Source organism: Nanorana parkeri, unplaced genomic scaffold (genome assembly GCF_000935625.1).
Source record: "Nanorana parkeri isolate BGI_ZX_2015 unplaced genomic scaffold, ASM93562v1 scaffold653, whole genome shotgun sequence".
NCBI classification, from domain to species: domain Eukaryota; kingdom Metazoa; phylum Chordata; class Amphibia; order Anura; family Dicroglossidae; genus Nanorana; species Nanorana parkeri.
Genome location: NW_017306921.1, coordinates 388,363 through 406,672, shown reverse-complemented (window position 1 = coordinate 406,672; position 18,310 = coordinate 388,363). Strand labels below are relative to the sequence as shown.

The following is an 18,310-nucleotide window of genomic DNA, read 5'->3' as shown; positions in this document are numbered from 1 at the left end:
GAGAACGAATTCCATGCAGAAAGTGTCCTGGCCTGGATTTGAACCGGAGACCTCCAGTGCTGCAAAGCATAAGTGCTAACCACTATGTCACTATACCTACTGATCCAAAATTATTCACATATACGTATTTCAACAGTGAATCTGTTCATATTGACTTTAGCCATGCAGACAAAGCCCCCAGCTCACTGATATTCTAATATACAACACAACCTGGAAAGAAAAAATAATCAGTGATGCAAATTTTCACATCCCAATAATAATGCTGCAATTAAGATAGTTGCAAACTGAGAATGCACAAAAAAAAAAAAACTGTCGCTGTGGAGCTGCGCAAAACCTGGCCAGGCCACAAAACACAATAACTTAAAAATACAAAAGGGAGTTGTCCAACTATTCATACAACAGGAATGTCTTCACACTATTTACCGCATGATAACATTCTATGGCTAAAGACAGCTGCCAAAATGCAGTTTACAGTGTTTGAAAGACTTCATTGATTTATAGTAAGGATTTACTGGGTGACAGCTAACTGTTGCAAGGGAAAACAGACTGCTGTGTCTAAACACGGACAATTTTTTAAATTTAAATTGGAACTTCATACCTACATAAAACCAATGATATCACATTGCTGCCCTCACCTGGTTTTCTCTAGGCTCTTTCTTAGTTTTTAATAAGGGTGACCCACCTCTACAATGCCTGCAATTATTTCTATCCTTCAGTCTGCTGGCACTGTAAAATGGGAGAAAATGGAGGAAGAACAGCAACTTCTAATGCCACACAGACTAGTACAAAGCACAAGTTATGATGGCATTGGAAAACTCATTAAACCAATGCAGACCTCTGGGAATGCATGTAGGTCTGACCCCACCCCACTGCACATCCATGTAACGGACTTCAGCTGTAAAAAAACAAAGCCCAAAACATTTTCCATGTGCATGCTATGATTGATATCATTTAATCAGAACAGATTCCACATTTGGGCCACCTTTCAGGCCGATAACCAATATCAATTGGCGGCATTCTGTTTACATCCGGCTGTGGAAACTTGCACTGGCAAAAGAACACATAGTCCGCTGACCTAGCTATTCGTTCATCTCCTGGCAGCAAGATTCTGCTGCTGGCAGCTAAATCCAAACAGCAGGCAGTGGGCCCGATATCGGTCGACCCCTACAAGTGATGGTAGTGAAGGGGAGCCTCCGCCAACCCCAACCCCCCTAACTTTTCTGTGGCCCCATTCATCTGCTGGAAGCTGAACGTAAACAGCAGGCAGTGGGCACGATATCGGTCGACCCCTACTAGTGATGGTAGTGAAGGGGAGCCTCCGCCAACCCCCCTAACTTTTCCGTGGCCCCATTCATCTGCTGGAAGCTGAAAGTAAACAGCAGGCAGTGGGCGGGAGCAATAGCCAGGCTGCTATTGGCTATTTTAAATTGCAAAAAGCAATGCTGATTCCAACAGATGAAGAATACTGAGCACATGCTACTGGCTTATAAATTCAAAATAACCACAACGGGACATTTTTACATATGTACGACATCTCAGGAGCTTGCGGTCTAAGGATGGATTCCCTTAGGAATTAACATCTGATAGACCCCCAATAAAACAAATAATTGGATTGACCAAGAGAGGCAATACAGAGAATCTAAGAGAGATGCTTATTAACTCCTGAACTTGAAAAGTGACTTACAGGTATCATTTAGAAACGGTAATTGTGCCTAAGCAGTAACCTTAAATAGTTGCCTTTTGCCTTGAATTCCTTCAGAAAAAAAGCAACTCACTTCTTATGCCTTTATTTATATAGCTAAATATCTAAAGTTTTAGACCATATAAGGCACTGCTGCCTCTGACTACAGCTCAGAAAATCTGGAGTGAAATTTAGTTATGTCACTACTGTGCTGCTCAATGTTCTCCTTGCTGGAGAGGAAGTTGTACCTGAAAACCTGCAGTGAAAGGATTAACTTGCTTCTTTATTTTGTGGCTTTGTGCTTTCTTCATCTTTCCTGCGGCTTCTTGAATATCACCTCACCAGTGATCAAATCACCAGTCATCAGTCAGGCAGCTCTGACACAAGGAAGTAAAGCTTTAATCCTCTGCTAAGGATGGTCACCTCCACAAGGAGACACAGTGCAGAACAAGGCATGGTAAGTAAATACTGAGGAAACAATCTGCTTCAGGGAACCTACAGCCAATACGGGTAACTAGTCTTTTGTCTTGTGCTTTCCTTTTTGGGCTGGGACCACAGCTCATATCCTCTTTAATCCCTTAATACAGAAGGCACAGCAAGTCTATATTCATATCAAACACACAAAAAATAACCATAACTACCAATAATGTGTTTTCCATTAGTCATCACTCGCTAGAGAACGAGCATAGAACGAGAAGAACTTATTCCATTCAGAGACCATTTTCTATTAAATATATCAACTCTTCAGATTAAAGAAAAATAAAAAGTTGCCAAACAATCTGTGTGATAACTAAAAAAAGCAACGGATTACGAGAGGTTTGTATCTTTGTCCTATCCGTGTGTAATAAACAGTTTGGCATATAGTTGTCTACTTGTGGTTTAATGAAGCGGGAACTCTAGGTCTTCTGAGGAAGTGCTTTTAAAAAAATGTTTGATGTGAAAATAGGGTAAGAGGTAGGGAACTGTTTGGGGAAGGGGGGTAGGAAGAGCAAGAGACTGTTGGGGGGATGTGGAAGTAGGTGTGGGTAGAGATATTGGACGGGGGTGGACATTGAGTTCAGGGTTAGCGGCCAGGCAGAGTTTGTTCATAATACAATATAACTGTTGCATACAGCTAATAGAATTTCAAGTGTAAGGTGGACTCAACAGGCGCAAGGCATGAATCAGAAGATGGTAACGCACACTGACCAAGCACTGTTCAACAAAACAGGAAGTCTTCTGCCCTCTAGTGGTTGAAGGATAATGCATCATCCATGTCAAACTTGCTGTTAAAAGAGAATAAGCCTACCTCTTGTATGGAACGAGCCGCTGGTTTGTCTTGGTGATTAGCCAATATTAAAAATGGTAAAGTGCATAGTTGTGGGTGCTGAAGAGCTGAATGGAGCTCATTTCTGGCAGTTTCTAGGTCTTCTTCTGATGAGGCACTATCAAGAACAAAGACTACACCTTGAGATCCCTGATAATAACGACTCCAGTACTTCCGTATATTCGCTGCTCCTGTACAAAGCATAGAAAAAATGTTAGTGCAAACAATGGATGATGCAATACATTATATTGTACCACGTAATTTACGGTCATGGCAAGAAAAGTGAGATGCTTCCAACATGTATTTTTCTACTAAACATATGTCATCTGCAGGCAAAAAGCACATTTTTCAGATCCAACAGAGTTTCAAAATATAGAACACTGTATGTAATAAGAAATTCCTATAACTACTGTGTACAATGGCTGGGTAAAACATTTACTGCAAGACTAAGATGATGAAGAAGATGATGATGCATAATATGTCACTTTAAAGTACACCTGTACCAATATTTTCTTTTTGGTACTCACCAATACTGAATACTGATACCAGATAATGGTTCACTGCCCGGCTTCCTGATTGGCCAGCTACCCGACCAATGAGGAAGTCGTGCCGCAAGTCATTGACAGGGAAGCTGGCTCCATGCTCCCTTGTCTCCAGGTGACGAAGAAGCATTGAGCCGGCTTTCTGGCCAATCAGGAAGCTGGGGGGCGAGTCATTACATGTCGCCCGGCTTCGTGATTGGTCTGGAAGCCTGCTCCATGCTCCCTCGTCACGAGCCAATACCCACCCCCCGGTTTCTCGATTGGCCCGAAAACCAGCTCCATGCTCCCTGGTGACAATGCTTCCTGGCCATTTAGAGTACTTGCCCAAATACTTGGTATCGGCACGGATATCGAAACTAGTATCGGTGCATCCCTACTTATTGGTCCTTCTTGTATAGGGTGGCCTCAGAAATCTTTCAGTGGGAACAAATGTTCTGTTGACACCTGTGTAAAATGGGAATTCCCCTTGCTTTGGGAAAACCTCCCCTTAAAGTAAAACTGAAGCCACATTTTTTTATGTTTTTGATAGAGTAAAGGTGCCCATACACTTTACAACCACAACCTTCGCAAGACCTTAGTCTTGCGATGGTTGTAAAGTAATTTTAAAAAAACGTACGATCTGCCCATCTTGGACAGGCAGATCGTATTTGCGATGACCGCAATGCTGAACTGGCATTGCGTGCGCACACCAGCCCGTTCGCCATTTGTCTCCCCGAGCATCATTCAAACCAGCCGAAAATTGTAAGATTTTCGGCTTGTTTTGTAGCATGCTCCTTAGACAAAAGACGTGCGACCATACAGTAGAAACGGTCGCACGCCTTCATTCACACTGCACGATTCTCGTACGATCTCAGGATTTCCCACGATTCTCGTATGGGCACCTTAAGGAAGAGCTATAACACCAGTCAGCTTTCTCTGCCATCTTTGAGCTTTGGGGGAGTTTTCCTTTCACTTTGTCAGAAAGCCACAACAGGAATAGGAATTCCTCCAAATTCTTGATGGTCTGCAGGGTCACCAGAACTAGCATCCCCATTGAAAGATTTCCCATCTATTCCTGTTCTGACAAACAAAAATTTGGGATTTTCTTTCACGTTTAGAGATAATTGTGCTCAGGACTAATAGAGAGGTTGAATCTCCCTAATGAGGACACATACCGCAATAAAAACCTGACAGGTGTTCTAATCCCTCTCCACTCTATCCAAAACTAAAAAAGTTTTGTTTTTAGTTGAACTTTAATGCTCCGATGTGTTATCATGAGGCTGCAGTGGGCTTTGAGAGAGGTTATGCATATATCTGGGAACACACGCAATGGTTTCCATGTTCCCAGGTTATGGTTCAGTGCTATAAGAGGAGGACATCAGCATGTACAAGGATTTAGCTAGTGGATGAGCCAGGTGCACAAAATGAACGCCAGGATCACAATCCGAGTCATTCAGCAGGTGGGCCGTGTCCTCCGATTCCATCTAAGTTTACACGCCTGAATGGACCCTTAAGTACTATGTGTCACGAGGTGGTAGAGTATGGGTCACTCTTCTTAAATGAAATCACCGGTTTCCTGTCATAGCATAAATATAAAAACAAATAACGCCACAGAATTTGTCATGGTGATTAATATGTGCTGAACATACTAGCTTGTAACTGAATCTGTTTATGTTTCATACTACAACTTAAAGATTGGTATTTAAACATGCACATTCTTCAAAATTAATGGATGTTTATAAGAAACTTCACTTACAATAATGGCATCACAGAGTCACGAGGGTTCTCCCTCCCTAACCCCTTCATTGCTAAAGGGCGACATTTGCTAAATTTGGTAACAGCATTCACCTATAAAACATAATACATCTTGGACCCAAAACTTAAAAAGGTAATTTTTTCACACCTGACATATTTGGCTAATACTCCTTAAATTAAAGGAGAACTATGGGGTCAGTGTTTTTCCCCATAGTTCTCCTTAGGGTAACGGGAGGACACAAACTAGCGTCCTCCTGTTACCCTAAGCTCGCGGTATACTGAGACGTCGCAGCGAATCCCGACGTCGAGATCCGCCCAGCTGCGTGAGTGACAGCTGGCTCTGCCTATCTAGAGGCAGAGCCAGCTGTACCCGCCCCGTCCGTTCCGCCAGTCAGCGCTGGGAGATCGGAGCGGGGAGAGGGGAATCCAGCCCCTCCACCTGTCACGGCAGAGAGCCGTGACAGGATCGAGAGGTGAGCGAACCCGGTATGGTGTTGGCTCACCTCCCGATCTACTGAGCCGACCTGTGACAGTCTCATTGTCACAGGTCGGCTAGAACTATGAGGTGAGTGGAAATCACTCATCTCATAGTTATCCTTTAAACCTGGATTCCTCCTTTAATAAAAAAAAAGCATCCCTTTGCTGTACCCTTCTGAAACCACCTAGTTTTTCATTCCACTGAAAACATAAAAATAAATAAAAGACAGGTTACGCCATAATCAGCTTGTAACTGTCAGTCATGCAGAATGCAGCAATCAGAAGCCTCAGGAGCTGTAACCTCAATCATAGAAATCTAGGCACACAAGTGACATGATGAAATTAAATTATAACTTGTGGGATGGTAAAATACGGCACTTATCTGTGGATGTCAGACATTTAAATGCCTGGGATTTGTATTTCCACCACAGTAAAGTGCCGAGGATGCCTATTCCTTCAGTAGATTCCACTAGGGTCAGGGGGACAGTGAAGTGGAGTAGCCTTGAATGCCCTCCTAACCCTAATGGAATAAAGTTGTAACTGGACTATTTTAATAAGTGTGGCTCTTCAGTTACTACATCTGTCTACTTTTATTGTTCAAAGTCAAGCCAAGGATATTGTAGAGATGATTTGGATTGCAGAAGCTGCCTACCCATTAGCCAGATCACCCATATTCACATCACTTAACTACTGTTGGATGAGAAACACCAAGAGAAAAGCCACACAGGTCCAGGGCTTGCTTTCAAATAAAGGTGGCCCTCGATTTACAACAGTTCAATTTGCACCGATTCAAAATAGCACCCATTTCTAGGAGTGTTGTAAATTAGGACCAACTATATAATGTATGTCAATGGGAAGTGAGGGAGTTAGGTTCCAAGCCTCTCTCAAAACAAGGAACGGTTCTAAATAGAAACTGGTGTAAACTAAAACCCAGTAAATAATGTCAGTCAGTGGAAAGAGAGAAAGTTCGGTCCAAAGCCTCTCCCATTGACAAATTGACATAAGTAACATAATACAGGTACAGTGCACTTTATTGAAAGCTCCTTGTGTAAGCACATGCAGTAGCTTTATATATAATGTACCTGTATTATATTACTTATGTAAATTTTGAGAAAGGTCTGGAACAGAACTCCCTCGCTTCCCATTGACTTACATTATATACTGGGTTTCAATTTACACCATTCCCTCAGGAATCTAACCCCAGTGTAAATTGAGGGCGACCTGTACTAGTAAGAAGGGCAGCAGTAGATTAAAGCAGGACTTTTGGGAAGTACTGTGTTCTCTCTTCTTTCTGCTCTACCTGGTCACATCAGCTCAGACTCATCTCTTCCCTCTAGCCAGATAGAAGGCACATCTGCAGGAGATGGTCCTGAGTGTGGAGTCGTAAGGACATAAAGTAGGGGTGTCGTATGAAATTATAACGCAGACTGATCTACATAAACTCCTGGTACCCATTTTATTTTTTAGCCAAAATATTTGCCTTACTGATGTAGAATATAGGGGCTCATTCATGTGGCCACAAGATCCGTATTTTATATGGATCTAAATGCAGAAGAATTTTATGCCATGAGCCCATTCACACAGGTCTGTTTTGGTCCAGTGTTTAGCTGTGTAAACCATGACTAGAAAAATCTCTATCTACAGTACAATTTTGAACAGATTTTACAGTTCAAATGCAAACTTTTTGCAAATGTTTACACTATGTAAATGGATATGGCAACCACTGCATAGTGAAGGGAAAGATGTAAATATAAACAATGTTAAGGTAGTGGCAGTGATGCAGGAGCAGAATAACCTTGCTCCTTAGTCATGATGAAGGAAGGCCATTCTACTCCTCCGTAGCCACCTACTCATTGTTGACAATGAATGAATGATGAATTATATCTCCCCTGGCCTTGAATGACTCAAATATGTCAATGAATGACCTTGATCTTCATTCATTCAAGGCCCAGGGGGGGATGTATTACAAGCTGGCTATATGCATCTAAGCTCATACAAATGTAAACTTGTACATGTCTCTAAGAGTTGAAATTCACTATGGACCAGTTTTTGTGCTCAATCTTACTGAAAGCTTTCCGACGAGAGATCTTGTGTAAAAATAGGTGAAAAAAACCTGAAAAAAGGAAAGTTAATGCAGTCACCACGTATGAGGACTGGTAGTCTGCTATATACAACATTTTTCTTCCTGGGATTGGATTCCTGGGGGAGGTGAACATTTGGTGACTCCCATAATTGCTTACTTTGTATCAGGACAGATGAGCAATGTTCATTCCAGATGCGTCCTGCCATTATCGATATCCACATTTTATAAACAGACATACAAATAAAAATAACCGGAACTTACAGGCTAATACAGGCCCATTCCAATGTAAACTACAGGTCAGTCTAACTCATGAAAAATGTTATAATTCCTTGAAACAACCACAAGAATGTCCCTAGCATGTGTTGGATAGCCCCCTGGAGAGTAATTGGCACAGAGCGCATTACAATATTTCATAGTCTGAGGATAATAAAACATGAGAAATGCATAACTTATATGTATCTTTAACTTTTCATACATGGCTTACACAAGATTTATAATTGTAAGTATACAGATAAAGGAAAACAAAATCACACAAAAAGTCTAAAGCCATGTACACAAATATACATCGATAATTCTTCCACAACGGACCAAACTTTCACCAGGAGAGAAAACAGATGATGGAAGGCCATTAAATAAGCAACAGATGAAGGAATCAGCAGGGTGTCTATCATGGCTTGTTATAGTTTTTTTGTATATGTACAATATCTATTATTAATTTAATTCTGTTAGGGAAAATGGCGAACACTTCATTACAATACGGAACAACAACAGAGATTGAAGCATGTCTCCATTAAATACGTTTTAATAAGTTTGGATAGAGCGCGGAACAGATAGAAGCTCGTTTCCTTTTGTTGTGGCAACATTGTCACCAGAACACGGGTGAGGGGATACTCCAACAAGGACACAGAAAAGTACAAGAACACAATTTTTACCATACATTAGAAGGCTTGAACCCCCACCAGCTATTTATTGGGGGTCTTTATTCCACTTAAGAGATGTTCCCTTACTTCCTGGGGCGTTGATAAAATACATTTACATAGTTTATTCATCCAGCAAAATGGCATGCACATTTGTGCAAATTAACCAACTGTTGCGAGAATGGGACAAAATCAAAAAGGTTCTTAAGTCTATTTTCTCTTCTGGTCGAATGTTCTTCAAATATTATGAGCAGTAGTGAGTCAAATAAAAAGGTAAGCAGAACTTTCCTATAAGAAAAAAGCAGGTATGGCAAATGTCTTCTGAAACTGGACCTACACCATGACAGATGGTATCATAGCTGAGCTTTTAAAGAAATCAGGTAAGCATGTTGGTGCAAGCTTGCTGAACTGAAAATGCAAGTGACAAGATCCAACAATCTCATAAATGTACTGGGGCAGGTTTAAAAATTAGAACATATCCAATAAAAATAGGCAAATCAAGTCCAGCTTTGTGGGTGCTGCCAGAATTGGTACCTAGACTGTGAAACTGACTAGTTCAACTGACAGCACCAGAGTCCATTATGCAGACCTAGAGGCCAGGACAACACCTTCCTATACCAAACAGAATAACTCTGCCTATTTTAAGATCAACAGTACGTGATGATCAGTTTGGAATAATATCCTGTATTACCAGGTCAACTATCCAATCTTGCTGCTGTCTGAGAAAACACCAAAAACCTTATCTAAAAGTAAAAAACCATCATCAAAATATTGTTAAAAGCAATGTTTTCAGTATTGGTAACATACCAATACTAATCAGGAGCCTAGACCCAGAGCTTGTAGAATGTACTTTGGAACAGAATATAACAAAACAATTTGAAGGGCCCTCTGAAATATACATTGAATTAAAAATAATACAGCCGTGTCATGCAGATGGTCCATGTTAGCGCACAATTACACAAAAGGTCAAATAAAAACAACATAAATATTCAAAGTCAAAAAAGGAAGCCATTACTCAAGCAGTAGATTCAACACTGGCTGCTTATATTGTTATATACTGTTACATATGATGAATATAGCTGTCAAAGCATGTACTTAATAAACATAATGTTAGTTGGGCCATAAGAGCACTATATAAAACTGCTTTTTTATCCCCCACTCAAGATAGAACTAAACTATTAGAAGACATTTAAATCTCAGGTTCACCTCTTTTCTTTTACTAGCTTTCATTACCTTTCTTTTCCTATTCATTGCTTTTACAAATGGGTATTTACCCACACTAATAAATATTAAAATGTATATCAAAATATGAATATATTACATATTTTAGCCAGCAGGTAGACCAGTTTATGGGGGTAATTTCAGTTTCCCTTCAAAGCAAAACTACAACCACCTTATCCCTTATAGCCAAAGAAGGTGCCATCTTAGCTTTTGGATGGCAGTTGCTGTCATTTGAAGGCTTGAAAGTTTGGTTGAGAGTTGAAATAAGCACGAGAGAGACAGAGAGAGAGAGATAAACAGAGAGAGAGACAGAGAGAGAGAAGCACTGATTAATGTGTACTAAGGTACTGTACTTTACTGAAGCTGAACTTTACTGGGAGCCTGTGGGCTGGGAGAAACTCTAAGGTTAAAGGAGAACTATGAGGTTGAGTGCTTTTCACTCACCTCATAGAGTTTTAGCCGACCTGTGACAATGAGACTGTCGCAGGTCGGCTCAGTAGATCGGGAGGTGAGCGAACACATACCGGCGTTCGCTCAACTCTCAAACCTGTGACGGCTCTCTGGATTCCCCCCTCCCCGCTCTGATCCGCCAACGCTGACTGGCGGAACGGACGGGGCGGGTACAGCTGGCTCTGACTCTAGATAGGCAGAGCCAGCTGTCAGTCACGCAGCTGGGCGGATCCCGGCACAATGGTCGGGATCCGCTTCAGCTGCGGCATCTCAGTATACCGCGAGCAGCAGCTTGCGGTATACTGAGCCTAGGGTGACGGGAGGACGCTAGTTTGTGTCCTCCCATTACCCTAAGGAGAACTATGGGGAAAAGCCTTAACCCCATAGTTCTCCTTTAAGAGAGTGTGATCACCTTGTGGACTGAAACCATCCAAGCCGGTGAGGCTATTGTTATTCTTTTCTGTGCTGAAGAAAGCAATTGTTTAAGTTGTTTTGCTGTACTGAAGAAAGAAATGACTGTTTATGTTGCTGCTGTGGAAAAGATGCAATTTGTCTGATAAAGCCTGTGTCCTGCGGTCCAGCTAATTCCACAAACATCACAACAAAAACTCAAAAACAGGAGTCATTGAAAACACACAATGCTATCAAGTGAACCTGTGAGATACGATTTCATGCCCTCTCAAGCATCCTAGAGTTACCAATTTCCAAGGGAATTAAAAAATGCAAATTTACACGTCCTGATAGTTTAGAGCGCTTTCACAAGTGCTCCTATAGGCCACCAGAATGATAAATGAAATGAAAAGGCATTTAAAAAAGGTATGTGTGGGCACTGCTAGGTGCCTACATTGTAGACTGTTTAACACCATGAGGTTACTTACAGGTTTATTTAAAAGAATTAAGACTTGTAAAAAGGAGTTGTAAAGTCCCAGCATACCTATGCTGTAATAACATCAGTACTGTATTAGAAATACATACTAGAGTTGTTTTTGATAATGCAATCAAAGCTTACTTGAAAAAATCCCTTTTATGTGGTGAGTGCTGCCTTCTGTCTGCCCATCACTTTCATCAACTTCCTGGATTACCAGTGTGCTTTGCATCTCTTTCCCTGCTGCTTGCTATGATGCAATCTCAACTTCTCAAGACTTGCATATCCCACCATGAATTGCTCCCAGTGAGCATTGATAATGTTCCATTGTTCAGGCGTTGAGTTGTAGTTCAGAAGACAAGCTTTGTGAGTTGTGACAAATCCTCTGAATGAAATGGTGTCAGTGCATTGAGGAAGTACATTCAATAAGTTTACAAACTTCTAGATCAATATGGTTATCAGGAGCGGGACAGAATTTCAAATTCAATGTAGAAATACATATTTTTTTTTTCCGCTTTTGACCATAAATAAATATATAAATATATATATATATATATATTCTCACTCTTGAGAAAAATTAGCAAAAAAATACATCTGTAACATTTTAACTTACAAGCCTTTGAGTGTGGCTGGCCAGACAGGGTCAATTTGTATACGTTGTGTTTGTACTAAAGTACAGAATTTTCTCTTATATAACCCGATACGCCATGTCTGGAAGTGTCACTTACGTTCAGTTTACAGTTTGACACAAAAGATTGCATTCCTGCTAGCTGCCAGCTGAGTTGCTCTCTGTACAAGCAGAGGGAATATTGTAATCAGCCGACAGAGTGTGTGCTGATATGCTTCTCCTGTAAGCACTTGTAGCACCGTCCAGTTGCTGCAGAGCATGATAAAGTAGACTTATTTTCCATTTATAACGGAAAGGTACATTTACCCAGAATCATGCAGACACCATTTAAAAAAATAGAATAATAAAAGTGTGTGTATATAATATAAATGCATTTCTCAGACAGTTCAAGAGACGATCCCAGGCAGTTTGCTACAGTAGTCTAGCTAGGAGACAACGTAATCGTGAATTAATTTACTTGTCCATAGCATACAGTAAAAAGTAGCAATAGAAAAAAATGTAAAATTCCCTTATTCTACAACCAGAATATTCTGAACATGTAAATAGGGGGAAAATACTAACTGCGAATGGTTTCTGTATTTAAAGTAGTATTGGGAGAGTAAAATGTTGTCTGCCCAATACTTAGAGCCAGCGTGCGACACTGCAGGTGTCACATGCCGGCTCTGTAGATCAAGAACTGAGCAATCACATGCCGCTGATCACTCAGCTCACAGCCTTCTCCCTGCAGAGTATGGTGACTGTCAGTGACAGCTCCATGCAGGGATTTTCTCCTCCCCTCCCTGTTCCTCCAGCGCTCATTGTTAGAATGGACAAGGGAGAGGGTGGGCACAGCTGGCTCTGGCTCCATGAGAAAGCAGTGGTATGGCTGTGCCCAGGGCCATACCACTGCTAAATAAAATAAGTTAAAGGAAGCCAAAAGGAGTACAATAAGAATAATGGAAGTGGTTAAAAAAAAAAAGCAGTAGCGCTTGCTCCCGTGACTTGCTCTCTTCCAAATTAGTTCTCCCTGCTGCATTAAGTAGGGAGAACCCTGTGGGATCCACAGACTCCATACCACAAGCTGCATTTTATGAACGGGCCTCAAAATGTAGGTTGTGCTATGAAATATTAAAAGACAGTGGATAGTGATGACCGCTCTTCATTTTAGTTTGCTAAAACCATTAAGGGGAATCAGCTTCTCTCTTTCCTTTTCAAATCCCAACGGAAAAAACTGGAGAGAGATGCTGATTGGTTGCTCCGGGCAACTGCTCCAGATTTTGATTGCTCCAGTTTTGATAAATTCCCCTCTCAGTGTCAAACATTTGTCAATATTTTGAATAAAATAGGCGAGTATTCACTTTCCCTTTGCTGCACAGACCTGTGAGGAACACCATGTTTTTCCACAACAGCATCCCTAGCCACTGGCCACGGCAGGGCCGAGGGACATGTAAAGACTAAGGTGTACGTTTAATAAACCGTGATAAAACTAGCTTTATCATGAGTTAACTTTACTCAGCAGATCTCTTTGTTTTTCTCGGCTGCACAGAGGCTGTTTAATAACCTGCGAAAAGAAAACTTCTCACGTAACAGCTGTGAAAGGCTGAGATAAGTCGTCACGATGATCAGTAGAGAAAGCAATGTGGGGAATGTATTCTGAGCTGCATAATTACATCCTTTGTGATAATCTACAATCCTCCTGACGGGTTCCTACCTGACTTATCACGGGTTATTAAACACCATTTCTAGCCTTTTCACTTTGCTAAGGTGAGAAAAGCCTTCTCACTGCTTATCACACTCTTTCACAGTTTATTAAACGTACACCTAAGTTGACTGGACTGCCACTTGGCCCACTGCACTCTAACTGACGAGGTCAGATAGATCTCTCCCTTTCTTCACAGTACAAATGTGAGTGAGGGTGTCTGTAATAAGGAGCCAGCATAGAGTACTAGAGCAGGAGGGTAGTAAGTGAAAGATGCATTATTAATTATTAGGCATTGTCAAGTAAAAAAAAAAAAAAACCATGCATTCTCCCACGCCGCTGCACAAGCCACGCCTACCGCACAGGCTGAAGCCGCGCACGCCGCTGGTCTCCTCGCGGTGAGCTCCCTCAGCCGCCGTGAGCTCCCTCAGCCGCCGCATAAGCCACGCCCACCGCACGATGAGGACATGCGTCTGGCCCTCACCTCCCGGTGAGCTTCCCGACTCGCCGCTGCCAGCCGACAACCAACAAAGCCGTTGCCCGCCGACAACACCGTCATTCAAAGTAAGTCGAGATCGGCTGGGAGCTTTTTAATGTTTTCTGTTGTGTTTTTTTTAAGCGGCACACTGCAGAACATTAGTAGCTATAGAGGAACAACAAATCCCAGCAATAATACATTAAACACCCTGTATACTGTATTATTGCTGGGATTTGTTGTTCCTCTATAGTTGCTAATGTTCTGCAGTCTGCCGGTGTATAATACATTGGTTTTCTGCATTGCATTGTGCATGGTGTTCTGCATTGTATAATACAGCGGCATTGCTACAGAACACCAGCAGCTATAGAGGAACAACAAATCCCAGCAATAATACATTATATAATAATGTACTATTGTTGGGATTTGTAGTCCCCTGTAACTGCTGGTATTCTGCATTGCGTTGTATATAATGTATTATTGCTGGGATTTGTAGTCCTCTATAGCTGGTGGTATTCTCCATTGCGCTGTATAATGATTATACGGCACAATACAGAATACCAGCAGCTATATAGGAATACAACAAATGCCAGCAATAATACATTATATACAACGCAATGCAGAATACCAGCAGTTACAGGGGACTACAAATCCCAACAATAGTACATTATTATATAATGTATTATTGCTGGCATTTGTTGTATTCCTATATAGCTGCTGGTATTCTGTATTGTGCCGTATAATCATTATACAGTGCACTGCAGAATACCACCAGCTATAGAGGACTACAAATCCCAGCAATAATACATTATATACAGCGCAATGCAGAATAACGCCAGCTACAGAGGACTACAAATCCCAGCAAAAGTACATTATAGTATAATGTACTATTGCTGCATTCCTCTATAGCTGCTGGTATTCTGCACTGCGCTGCTGTATAATGTACTATATTGCACACCACACTCTTCTTTTACTTCCACCGTGTCAAGCTTGTTGCCGTGATGGACTACAATCTCAATAGAAAATAGTAGTCCATCACTGGAGCCTTTTTTTTTTTTTATCCAATTAACCGAACTTAATAATTGGCTAACTAATCGATTATGAAAATAATCGTTAGCTGCAGCCCTACTTCAGCTGGGATTTAAATACTTTTCTGATCAATTACTGGCAAACTCGATACTACAGTGGTAATGATGAGGTAATCCAAGCCACTGCACATGCTCAGCTGAAGCTGCATTATACACGCAGACGTGTTCCAGCTGTGAAATGAGCCTAAAACACACTCCTAACAAAATTAACCTTCGACACGAAGAAAAACACTGTACTGATGTCTAATAGTGTCCACTTTACTGTTGGCTGTGCTCCAGTACTTTTAATAACTTCTGTCTGCCTTTTCAGTTCTATTCATATCAATTCCTACAGTTTCTGTAACCGTGCCAGACATAAATAGCTGCACTACAAGGTGGGTGTTATCAGCAAAAGGCGGAGAAGCCTGGTTAGATCATTCAACTGTCTGCCAGAGTTTTCCGTATCTAATGAAGCTGATGACTCCAAGAAGTTAGAGTGTCATGCTGTTATGATATCACTAAATGGACATCTAGTCAAAGAGGTGTTTGCCCAGCGTGAACACAATAAAACATATTTTAGCTTACTGTAAATTGATCATATCTTCTACCGTTATTTACCTTTTATACGCCAGTGAGGAGATTTTCCTGCAATAATCTCTACCTCCACCCCACAGACATGACCATGAGGAAGGTGGCCTCAATGGATTGTTATAAATTATTGAGGATCCCTCAGGTGAGTGTGACACAATTATGCTGGAAATATGAGCAGTGGTGGAGTTTTACTGCTAGGCCTTGAGAGTAGACATGAGCTCATATCCAGTTCCTCCAGATTGCGCATGCCTAAAGGTGCCCATACACCTTACGATTATCGGACTAAACTTTTCGTCCGATGATCGAACCGTCGTATGATTTTCGTACGACGGCCCCATCCTGCCCCGATTATCGCAAGGTTCAATCAGCGGTAGTTAGAAAAAAACACCTGGATGACTTGCGGTAATTGACCGCAATTATTTTCGTTTGCGCATGCTTAGTGTTAATCGTACGACATTTGACGGACGGAAACGCCACCAACCATGCGAACATCGTACGATCAACCAAAGTTTTCAAACATGCTTGACCGTCAAAAGCCGTACGATTGTACAGTACTATCGGTCGGGCACTCTATTCACACGTTACGATTGTCGTACGAAAAGTCGATCGCATACGATTATCGTACGATAATCGGAAGGTGTATGGGCACCTTTAGGGTCTCAGTTCCGTAGGTGTCCTCCTGCGTTCTCTCCCACCCCAGTGCTTGACACAGTATTATTGGCCACCAACACCAAAGGGATTATCTCCTTTCTATATGCCCAGATGTTGCTTAAGTCACCCGCTCTTCTCCCTCTGTGGTGCAGGGAGGGCTTGGAGGGTGATGTAAGACCCATGTCGGATGACACCTGGGAGGATGTTCTTCAAGGGGTTACTCAGATCTCGCTATCTCCTACACACAGGCTGACTCAACTGTTTATTGTCCATAGTATATATTGCACCCCGGAATTTTTGTTCCGCATAGGGCTTAGAGCTGACTCCAACTGTCCCAAATGTGGCTTCCATCGTGGCTCCCTGATACACCTGCTCTGGAGATGCCCTAAGCTGGTCCGGTACTGGGATAAGATCATACGTACCCTTAATCTTGTATTTGCATCCTCCTTACCCAATCCACCATTGGTGTGCATTCTTGGCATTGTTGAGGACGCTGACCTCACCTACCACACAGTCTAGGCCCTTAAACGTGCCTTATTTACTGCAACCAGGTTAGTGGTTCGTAAGTGGATCTCCTCTTCTCCACCTACTCTAAATCTGTGGCTTGTGGAACTCGACAGGATAGTTGCCTACGAACGCATCACTTTTCAACAAAGGGGCTCTCTGACCCAGTTCCACTCTCTATGGGATAGATGGCTGATATCGTGGTCATGACATCCCTGAGCAGCTGACATTGTTAAAAAAAAAAAAAAAGTTTTGTTTCGGGCTTTAAAGACCAACTTAAACCTAATAAAGAAAAAATCCATGTCCTGCAAAATCAATGGTAAAAAAAACCAAAAAAAAAAAAAAACCCCACACAGGAATGGCCCTAAAAGAACAATTTTTATATTACTTGGCGATGTGCTCAGTATATGACAGTTGTTTATTTTTTAGAAGCTAAACTCTTCCCTTGCAAGCTTTATTTACCAAACCTAAAGTAGGCGGTCTCTGAATGGAATGGAGTTAAATGACTGGTATCATTTCAGGGGCTGCCTGATGATTTATCTGTATGGCATAATCCAATTCTTGACCAGCTATGTACAATTCCTAACTCTACTTTATGTAAATCTCATGTACTTGCCATCTTATAAAATTTGTACAATGAAGGTGCACTTCTTTACACAACGCCAAGAAAAGTTACCTCATTCTTTCTTACAGATTTCTACAACTTTGTTTGGTCTTATAGACACAATTCAGACATTAATATTTATCAACTTTTGTTGGTTAATTGAGATTGGTGGAAAATTGTCGTCCTAACAGTGACTTGTATTCATATACATAATGAATATGTATATGGATTTGTGAAAATCAAAAAAGCAGCTATAGCTCCATGCTCAGCATACTGCCACACAGACATACCATTCTGCATCCATTGCCAGTCCTCTTCTGAGGACACAGACTGGGACTGCATCACCAAGATCACAGAAGAATACTGAGAACAATGCAACAGACTGTTGAGGTGTCAGAGGGGATTTGCTGATATTTCCTCTTACTCCTCATTGTGTCTATGTAACAGGAAGTGGAGAAATATTCCCAATGGGACAGGAACAGCATAAAAAAAGTTTACAACTATGCAAAGAAAATAAAAAGTAACACAAGAGAGGAGAAAAAAAAATGTCAGAAACATGAGAAATATCACTGGCAGCTTTTTTTGAAGGTAAGCTTTACCCCATCTATTGACCGTTTAGGATGGACCAGGCTTTCTAGCAGAGGCCTACAGCAACATGTGCTGGGTTAACACTGCACAGTGCCCAAAATTGTCTTTACAATCGGAGCCAAATGTTTAACAGCAGCACGGCATTACAGAGTAATTTCAGGCAACAAAGGAAACCATCAGTGAGCCAACATTGCCAATTAGCAAAGTAGCTGTACTAAAATCAAAAGTTCACTCAATTTACCCTTGTC

The 18,310-nt window shown here is 41.5% G+C and overlaps 1 protein-coding gene across 1 annotated transcript in view; it reads right to left on the bottom strand.

The window, feature by feature from the left end:
- Window positions 1–18,310, bottom strand: part of ARL15 (ADP ribosylation factor like GTPase 15) — a 268,442-nt gene that overhangs the window by 137,600 nt on the left and 112,532 nt on the right. The window contains exon 4 of the mRNA XM_018563322.1: window positions 2,970–3,178. Within this exon, the coding sequence (XP_018418824.1) occupies window positions 2,970–3,178 (209 nt within the window). The remainder of the gene's footprint in view (window positions 1–2,969; window positions 3,179–18,310) is intronic.